Below are 10,347 nucleotides of genomic sequence, written 5' to 3' on the forward strand. Positions count from 1 at the left end.
AAGATGTGGATTTGCACTGGATGAAGATCAGGGGAAGGATTTTTGTCGTAGTTTATAAAGATCTTGAAATGACTGATGTCAGGAGATAGCTTAGATAAATCACGGGAATATTGAGAGATACGGGTCCTGTTTGCATACCAGTACCTTCGGGTGAGGCTCGATGCAGGAGGAGGAGCTTGGTTCGAGGCGGGACGGATTACTTGCAGCATGATTGAGTGTGGCCTGAGATCACGAGAAGGATTGCAGAGAATGATTGCGTCAGAATTTAAAGAGGAGCTGATTAGACTTGTCTGAGGATTTGACTGACCTCTGGATTGATTACGGGATTGCTTTGCCATAGATGAGCTCGTTCTCCTTGACTTGACCGATCTGCCTGGATGTTGCCATGGAGGCAAAATGATCTGCTTCCTTATTATTGTCTCTCAGAACATGTTTGAATAATGTATCCCCCAGTTCCTGTAGATTGTCTAAAATTCTGGTTTTTACGTTGTTAAGAACCTCTTTTTTGAACTGTGTCCCCGACACCATGGCTGCGATAACAATGGCCGAATCTCCAACTATTATAGGGTTCCTGAGTTTTAACCTGTTCAAAATGGAGGTGCCTAAATAGAGACTGTATGCTTCTGCCAAATTGTTGGACATTTGTCCCAATCCCCATTCATAGCTCACTAAGGTTTTCCCTTGGCTATCCTTTATGATACCCCCGGCTCCTGCTTTCCCTGGGTTGTTCTTGGAGGCACCATCGAAGAACAGAGTGTGGCGTTTTTGGTCAAGGATCCACTGACTTACTTCTTCCTTTGTGCCCCTGATCTTCCATTGAGTTCTTCTCATGCTGCCTTTGGGATAATCCGAGCATACTTTGCTGAATTTGATATGGAATTTGCTGAGCCATTCCTCCTCTTCTTTGTGCCAGTTGGTTCGCTCTGGGGGAGCTGCTAAATTTGCGCTTACTGTTTCAGAGATGAGGGCAATTGTTTTGGCCAAAATTTGGGCAGGATTGGGCTTTTTGTCGTTGAAGATACAGTTATTCCTGGCAAGCCATATTTGCCAGCAAAGAGTGGCTGGGATGCATTTCCAAACTCGGGTTATGATGCCTTTGCCTTTCTTGGAGAAGGGGTAGAGTCTTGCCCATTTTTTTTGCAGGGATGGAAGCTGATTATTTGTTTCTTCGATTTCCAAAGGGCTGGTCATCTGTTTCCAGCAACTTTGAGCAAGAGGGCATTGGAAGAACAAGTGGTGACTACTTTCCTCCTCAGTTCTACAGAAACAACAAATTGAAGGCCCTACAATGCCTCTTTTCCTTAAGTTTTCAGCTGTGAGCACTTTACCTTTGAGGAGAGTCCAGTTGAAATGTTTGACCTTAGGAATGCATTCTGTTTTCCAAACCGTTGTGGAGAGATTCCAGTTCTCTGTTGGATTGAGAGTCTGAAGGAATTTGTATCCATCTCTGACCGTGAATTTACCTCCACTTGGTTCCCATATATACCTGTCAACAGCCCCTAAATTGGTAGGAGCGGCACCTGAGAGCGAGGCCTTGAGGTTGAGCCACAAATCTTCAATATCTATGGGAGGCTTTATATCCTTCCAGCCCTGCCAAACATTGTGCTCCCAGGTAGAAATATCGTACAAGGTGTGTAAGTTTTTTGATTCCATCCAAGTCTGCAAGGGCCTGAGATTTTGGTTGAGGTTTCTCGGTTTTGTGCCCATGATTTTATCCTTCCATATATTAATCTCCTTGCCACTGCCCGGCACTTTGGATATGTTGTCCCTAAACTGAGGGAGGACCTTTTTAATGAGCTTCCAGACTGAGGTGCAAGGCCGCTCAGCAATTGTTTCTGAGAGAAGATTTGAGTTTGCTCCATTGAGGTATTTCTTTGATAGCACATCCACCCACCAAGCGCCTTTGTCAGTGAGTAATCTCCAGGTCAGTTTGAGTCCCATGGCGCGGTTGGAGAGGCTTGGAATTTTTATGGCTAGGCCTCCCTTTTCATAAGGCAGAGTGACCTGCTCCCATTTGACTAAACTGAATTTTTTTGAGTCTTGCCTCCCCCCTTGCCACAGGAAACTTCTCATGAGCAGTTCCATATGCTTGTGAATGCTGGCTGGAGCCAAGGTGACCGCATACTGATAGATGGGGAGGGCCGAAAGGATTGCCTTTATTAAGGTTGATCTGCCCGCTAGGTTGAGCCATGAAACTCCCCAGCTCAGAAGTAAGCCTCTCATTTTTTCAATATGACTGGTCCAGATCTCTGCCTTGATTGTTGCTTTGGCTAAAGGCAAGCCAAGGTATGAAAAATAGCTCCAATTCCCTTGAATTGGAATGTCCAGAATATTGGAGATTCTTTTCTTGATTTGGTCAGGGACATTCCAAGTGTAAATCTTGCATTTTTTGTTATTCAATAATCCTCCTGAGGCATCTAGGAAGGCGTTCAGGACATTCTTAAATCTTTTGGCCATTATGCTTGAGGCACCCCCGATGAGGAGGGTGTCATCCGCAAAGAGAGAGTGATTGATCTCTTTGGTCCCTCTTTCTATGCCAATTCCAGTGATCAGTTTTTGTTTGCGGAGTTTTTCCAGTTGAGCGCTCAAAGTTTCTGCCATGATGATGTACAAGAACGGGGAGAGAGGACAGCCTTGCCTCAGCCCCCGGGTGCTTCTGAAAGATCTGCTCGGGCGGCCATTAATCAGTGGGGCAGTCCATGGATTGGAAATGCAACCAAAAATGATATTTATGAAATTGTTTGAGATCCCAAATTTTTTGAGGACAACTGATAGGAAGTGATGATCGACTCTATCGAAGGCATTTGCCATGTCTAGTTTAATTATCATGCCTCTTTCCTCTCTGCTGATACTGCTGTGAATTGCCTCTTGGATGAGGATGACATTGTCAGTGATCTGCCTGTGGGGGACAAAACCTCCTTGGTTCTCAGAGATAAGATGGGGGAGAAGCTTTTTAAGTCTGTTGGCTAGGATTTTGGTTACAATCTTGTAAGAGACATTGCAAAGGGAAATTGGTCTAAAGCGGTCAAAGGAACGGGGATTAGGGTCCTTGGGGATAAGAGCAAGGTGGGAGGATTTAGTGTTGTCTCCCATCTTGAAGTTTTTGAAGACATTCTTGACCATCCTTACAAAATCTTTCTTAATGGTATTCCAATGATTTCGAAAGAAGGCCACCGTGAAGCCATCCGGCCCCGGGGCTTTATCCTGTTGCATGCTAAATGCTGCGAGTCTGATTTCTTCTTCTGTGATCTCCTGATCCAGCTCTTGATTTTGAAGGTCGGAGATTTTGTTCTCTACCGCACTGAGAAAGTCTGAGCTGTCCGACTGCTGAGGGGCTGCTGTTAGAAGGGAGTTGAAGTGGTTGAAAGCTGCCTCTTTGATTTCTTCTTGCTCATTGATCTCTCTCCCATCGACCACTATTTTGTCTATCTGATTTCTTGCACGCCTGAGCTTTATACTATTATGGAAAAAGGATGTATTTTTGTCTCCAGCCTTTAGCCATAGGCATCTTGATTTCTGCCTGTGGTCTTCTTCCTCAAGTCTGTTTTGCCTGTATAATTCTCTGTACATTGTGTTTTCATGGTTTATGTCTTCAGCTGTAGGCTGGCTGTTTTCTTTTTCTTTGTTCCACTGTTCCATCTGCTCTTTGAGATCCTCCTTTTTCTTCTTCTCCATTGCAGCATTTTCCTTGGCCCACTTTTTAATTACTGTTCTCAGATTTTTTAGTTTGGTTTCCCAGACATAGCTTGGGGATCCCACAACTTCCTTTGCCCACTGAGTTTGAATGAGAGAGCTGAATTTTTCATTCTGGTCCCACGATTTGTTGTATTTGAATGGGAGAGGTCCCAGATTCCACCCTTTTTCCATATACAACACCACAGGTTTGTGGTCAGAGGCCAAAGCCTGAATTATTTTGCTTTTAATGAGAGTGTGGCTTGCTGCTATTCCTTCCTGTATTAGAAATCTGTCAAGCCTTTCTTTTATGTTGTGATTGTCTGTTCTTTTATTACTCCATGTGTATTTCCCGTTGCAGAGAGGGATGTCGATGAGGTTGTGAGTCTGGATTATGACTTCCAGCACTTCTCTTGAGGGGTCCGAATGAAAATTTCCTCCAAACTTTTCATCCGTGTTTCTTATGAGGTTTAAGTCTCCTCCCAGGATTATGTTCCTATCCGGAGAGGCTAGTAGTTCAGAGGATAAAGAGTCCCAGCAAGATGCTTTGTCCCGGTAGTGATTAGGTGCGTAGATGTTGTAGATGCTGAAGACTTCTTGTGAGACTTTGTTTCTGAGATCGGATTTGATCCACCAGTTGCAAGACTGAAAGTTGGTGGGAGTCCATTTATTTTTGTTCCAGAGTGTTCCTATGCCTCCTGAGGCGCCTTCTGAGCCTGTAGAGAAACCTTCAAAAATATTTAATCTTTTTATTTGGTTTTGGAATTCTTGGTCTGATAACTTGGTCTCCTGGATGAGGAAAATTTCTGGCTGCTCCTGGCTTATTAGATCGCGGACTGCGTTTATTTTTGGGGAGGAGCCCATCCCCCTACAATTCCAAGAGACCAGATTCATCATTTCCCAGACTTTGGATGAGTCCCAATCCGCTCCTTTGATTTTTCTCCACTTCCTTTTTGCTTATCTAGGTAGGAATCCATTGGTTGTTGTGCTCCAGTTGCCATATCTTTCACTGCTGCCTCATCTCTGAGCTCTTTATTTGATTTTCTGCCTACTTTTCTTGGCGGGTCTAATGGAATATTGGTTTCTTTCAGTTTGTTTCTGGTGAGAATTCTCTCTATAGTTGGAGGGGGGAGGGAGGAGGGATTGAGGGTGAGGAAATTACAGCGAGTGTGGTTCGGGGGGATGGAGGGGGGGAGGGGAGGTTTTCGACTTCCAGAGATTCGAAAGGGTTGGAGGAGGATGGGAAGGATGGAGTGGAGGTGGGAGGAGGGGGAGGAGGAGGAGGGAGGTTTCCTGAAGGGGGCTGAGAGGATGTCCCTTGGTTGACTGAGGGTTTTTTTCTCTTGACTTGTTCCCAGTGACCTTCTGATTGTTCTTCATTTTCAGTGGGTTCATTTATTTTTAGCTTGCTACATCTATTTGCAAAATGTCCATATTCGTGACATACCTTGCATTTGAAGGGGAGCTGTTCGTAGTCAAGTTGTTGGATGTGCGTCCATTGATCAACTTTAATCTTGATGGCTTCCGGCAGGCCTTTCCCGAGGTCTACTTCAACGCAAATCCTGGCGCATGCATGCATGTTCTCCCTTGGCTCAGATCTGTCAATGAATTTTCCTACTGCATTCCCTATTGCCTTGACTGATTCGTCCCCCCAGCAGTGGAGCGGAAGATGTGGGAGGCGGACCCAGACCGGGACTGCGTTTGGGATGTCCATTTCCGGATCGAAGTCTGGGGTCCATCTGTTTAGGTAGAGGCCTCTTGAGTCCATAAAGTAAGGCCCATTTCTGAATATGAGGTTCCTGTCTTCCTTGGATTCGAATATGAAGGTGTAATAGCCCCTTCCGCAGAATCTGATAGCTATTTTCCCTTGGATCATGGCGTTCCAGTTGCGCTCCACCCATTTTTGCACTGTTCTTGGAGATGGCCATAAACCTGTAAACTGGCCAACCAGGCCTCTTTCAGCGAGTGTTATTGCCGATTTTCGTGGAAGGGATGGAGGGAGCGAGACCTCAGGTATTTCATCGAGACGCTTGATAAACTTCGATTCAGAGGGTCGCGGTCTTGATGCAGCTCTCTCAGGAAGCAACGAGGCGAAAAGAACTTCATAGTTTTCAGGGTCCGGAGGGGTGGGGATGGCGTTCCCAGCCATTTAGAACTGCGAAGCCAGGATGGAAGAAACAAAGGCGCAGGGGCCCCAGAGCAGCACCGGCAGGAGGCCCGTGTCAGGAGCAGGCAGATGGGAGGGCAGGGGCTGTCGGCAGCCCTGCCAGTCAGGCCTGGGGGGCAGAACCAGGCGAGGGCGGGAGGAAGTTTGAATCGCGCGCGCAGCTTGTTATATGTTAGTAACTTGATGGTTAGGGTTATTACATTAAGATATTGATTTTATATGTATCATAATAATTTGGATTGGTATATCCAAGTGGTTAGGGATATGGCATTCAGATATGAATTAACATGTTGTGATATTATGTCATACTAATCTAGATTGACTGTGCAGATGTGATTATTATGTATGAACAATAAATTTTTATGAACTTATGATGTGAACATGTTAGCTAGTTACTATTATGGATATCATGGCCTTATTTGTGTTGAGTTGATATGTTGTGAATTTATATCATGCTAATCTAGATTAATTGTGCATACAAGATAGCCTCCCCTAATATACATTAAGGTATGAGCTTGCTTATGTCATCTAATTTGTGCTTGAATGTTTAACTATGTTGTTTATTTGGTTTTTGATTGTTTTGTGTTTATTATGTCATCTATATGTTGTCTGAATGTTTGATTATTTGAATGATATGAGTATGTGTATATAAGATTTATTGCCAAAATGATCTTATTTTGGTTGTACTCATACATATGTGTTGAGACAGTTGATATGTACTTGAGTGTACGTAGGTGATAGTTGTAGCATTATGATTGATGAACGTGAGTTGATCGTTTAGTATGACATGGTTGTTAAACTTGGTAAAGTTTGATTTCAAATTAATATATATGATGTCTTGATCTTTGGAATGTGTGACTGACATGTGTGAGTAGTTGTAGGGAAACATGCCTGGTATTAGCTTGATAAGCTAATAATTGATGTGTTTATATGACTAACAGTTGGTTGATGTGACTATGTATAGTAAGACTCAGTTGTAGCAAGGTAAATGGTAAAAGAAAAGGAATTGGGCAAGAATTCCTTTAGCTATGTTTGGAAACCCTAATTCCAAACAAATGAGTGTTTTTCATACGCGAAGCCTTCTTAACCTTGATTTCACCTGACATTATATGGGTATGTTCTATATTCATGGACATGTATTTGACAGGTATAACAATTGGTGTCTAATTATAGCTAGATATGTGAAGGGAACTAGAGTCCTGTGAGAGATGGTATGGATGTGTTCGATTACAAGGGATCATGCTTGGCACAACAAGATAAGGTAACTGATGTGTTTTTGTTTTTATTTATGCACTGACAATTATGTGTGTATGGCAGTATGATGCAAGGAGTTGCATGACAAGAGAGATTGCCATGAAGTATTGAAGAAGGCTCAAGATGAGCTTTTCTTGGGAACCATGGGGATTGAGTCATGGTCTCTATTGTTAGTCTTGTTATTTTGGTCTTTTGTGATTTGTTGTGCTTAATTGTGGTTTTGTTTACATCTTGTGCATGCCCATGCCACTTGTCTGTGGTGTCATATTGTTGTCGGTTTTCCTTGGTTTTCTCTTGCTTGTCTCTTGGTATTTCCTTTTATGTTTTGAGTCTTGGGAATTGGTTGGGAAAGAGGAAATTTAATGGATATCAGGGAGATCTAAATGAAACCTAGCAGGTAATGTAAGACTGGATGAAGCTTGGTTCATGTATAAGGGTAGTTGAAGGTAAGAGTATGATATCCAGTTGGACTGGTTGGGTCCATTGGTGTAAAAGGATGATGGAAGGACAACCATGAGAAAGCTATCTGGAAAGTTGAAGTAAATGGATTTGAGGCATCAGATGCCTTGGCTATGTTGGGAATTGTTGTTCTCAATGTTCTACATGTTGTACATAGATAAAGGAAGTTATATTAACCTTGAACTTGTTCTATCTAGTAATTATGTTATGATCATGATTATGTTGATGGTTGTGTATGTATACATGTATGTATGTGTGTATGTCATGTTTGAAAGGGTTTTCATGGATCATGGTAGTTTAATTCTAATGTTTATATGTATATATGTGTATACGTATGTCGTTGTTTGACAGGATCATGACTGTTTTATGCTAATTTTTATGTATATGTATCTATGTCACTATTCGACAGGGTTGTCAGGGATCATTCTTGTGGAGGAATGATTGCTTATGCAGGTGAATGACATGACGAGGTTCCTGGTCTTATGGGGAATCAAGTTGGGAGAGTAGTCATGACAAATATATGAGGTTAGTATTATGTGGATATGAATTGATATTGTATGCTTGTATTATGCCTATGTTTTTGTTATAGTAGGTAACTCTGAGGGATACATCAATTGAATGAAAGCAGTGAGATCCGTGGCATGCCAGGATAAGCATGGATGGTGGAGAGACACTAGAAGAAAGGTTGCATGATAAAGATAGTGTGGTTTTGGATGTGTGGTACTACTATTGTGCATATGTTGTATATGTTATACATGTATCATTTTCTATGTTGTGCTCATGCGGCGTTGTATATATATAGTGTGTGTTATGTAACTAACTCCCAAAATAGAAGACAATATAGATCAATGACTTCAAAATCAGCCTCTTCGAGGGGAAACCTCCTTTAGATTACAAAAATGAACAATTCTTGGATGATTCAAATGACAAAACCTCCTTTCTATATATAGGAGTCTAAGGGGTCACAATATAATCAAAGCTAAAATAACAATAATAATATAAGGCACAACAATAACAATAGTGGGCTTCTATGGGGCATAATAATAATAATATGTGGACAATAGGGGGCACAATAATAATAGTAATAAGGGCTACAATGATAATAGTAATGGGGGAATCACTAGTATTATATGGACATAAAATTCCTCTCTCCTTCAAGAAAGAGTTGTCCTTAATGCTTGAGTAGTTCTGAATGCTTCTGTAAAAACAATTCATCCTCCCATGTGGACTCTTCAGCATGTAAGTTCTTCCACTTGATGAGATACTCTGAAATTGATTGATTTCATAGATGTTGTGTTCTTGTTTCTGTGACTGCTTAGGGTTCCAATATGATTTTTCCTTCATCGTCAAGTTCTGGTAATATTGTTTGAACTGGGAGCTTGTCACCTATAACCTTCTCTAAGCATGAAACATGGAAAATTGGGTGCACTTCAAAAGTTGAAGGAAGCTACAATTTGTATGCCATAGTACCAATCTTTTGTAACACCTTGTACGGACCAGAATACTTTGGTAATCATTTATTATCCTTCTTAGCTTGCTTGAGGGACATTTTTTTATGTGGTTGTAGCCGTAGGAATACCCAGTCACCTACAACAAAACTTCCTTCGTTGCGATGTTGATTTGCTTGTTGTTTCATTATATTCTACGCTAAAGTGAGGTTATCCTTTAAGAGTTGGAGAACTTGTTGTTGATTCTCGATGTGATATTCCACTACTTGAACCTTAGAATTTTTGCTTAAATATGATGTGATGAATGGTAATTGATATCCATAAAGTGCCATAAATGGGATCATTTTTTCTGTAGTATGGAAGGAAGTGTTATACCACCATTTAGCCAGAGGAAACCATTTCCATTGTGTCTGTTTATCAAATACAAAGCAATGAATATATGCTTCCAAACATTTGTTTACTATCTCAGTTTTCCCATCAGATTGAGGATGATAAGATGAGCTATGAGCTAACTGAGTACCAAGACAAGAAAATAATTTTATCCAAAAATTTCCAGTTAAAATGGGATCTTTGTCGCTTACAATAATATTTGGGTTTCCATGTAGCTTTTGAATTGCTTCCATAAATGCAGTAGAAACTGTACTGGCTTTAAATGGATGAGATAATGCACAAAAGTGTGCATACTTGGTCAGTCTGTCAACTACCACTATGATGACACTCTTTCCTTCGAAATTGGGTAAACCTGTGATAAAATCCATTACAACCTCCTCCCAACGCTTGGAATGGATAAAGGTTGTAATAGACCCGGGGTCTTAATTGTTTCAACTTTATTTTGTCGGCAAACCAAACATTCCGCTAAAAACTTTTCAATATCCGATTTAAGGGCATCCCAAAAAAATTCCTTATTAACCTTGTGGTAAGTTTTTAAAAATCCTGAATTCCCTCCTAAGGGAGAGGTGTGCAATTCCATAAGAATATTTTGTTTGAGTTGGGAATTATTACATGTGTATAAGTGATCTTTGTACCATAACGAATCATTTTTCCAACTAAATGTATCAGATGTACTAGGATCTTGTTGTAAATTTTGAATGAGTGCCCACACTTCTTCATCATTCTTCCATTCATCCCTTACTTCATTTATCCAATCTAGTTGGATAATAGAAATGGCATAGAGTAATGCTTCCACATCCTCATCCTTTCTTGAGAGTGCTTCTGCCGCAAAACTTTTCTTCCCCTTTTTGTAGATGATTTCAAAGTCATAACTCAACATCTTTGTGACCCATTTTTTCTGCTCTTTTGAAGATAATCTTTTTTCTAAAAAGTATTTAAGACTATCATGATCTGTTT

At 41.2% G+C, this 10,347-nt stretch overlaps 1 protein-coding gene across 1 annotated transcript; it reads right to left on the minus strand.

Moving 5' to 3' along the window:
• Positions 1-318: 318 nt before the first annotated feature.
• Positions 319-5,821, minus strand: LOC149200500 (uncharacterized). Its single transcript, XM_089400961.1, has 2 exons — positions 5,120-5,821; positions 319-3,951 (listed from the first exon to the last, which is right to left on the minus strand). Exons 1-2 carry the CDS (start codon positions 5,819-5,821, stop codon positions 319-321), a joined length of 4,335 nt encoding a protein of 1,444 aa, XP_089257087.1.
• Positions 5,822-10,347: the final 4,526 nt, after the last annotated feature.

Source organism: Pinus tabuliformis, chromosome 2_1 (assembly GCF_031772625.1).
Source record: "Pinus tabuliformis cultivar Carrire ecotype Pingquan chromosome 2_1, CPIR1, whole genome shotgun sequence".
Classification (NCBI taxonomy): Eukaryota; Viridiplantae; Streptophyta; class Pinopsida; order Pinales; family Pinaceae; genus Pinus; species Pinus tabuliformis.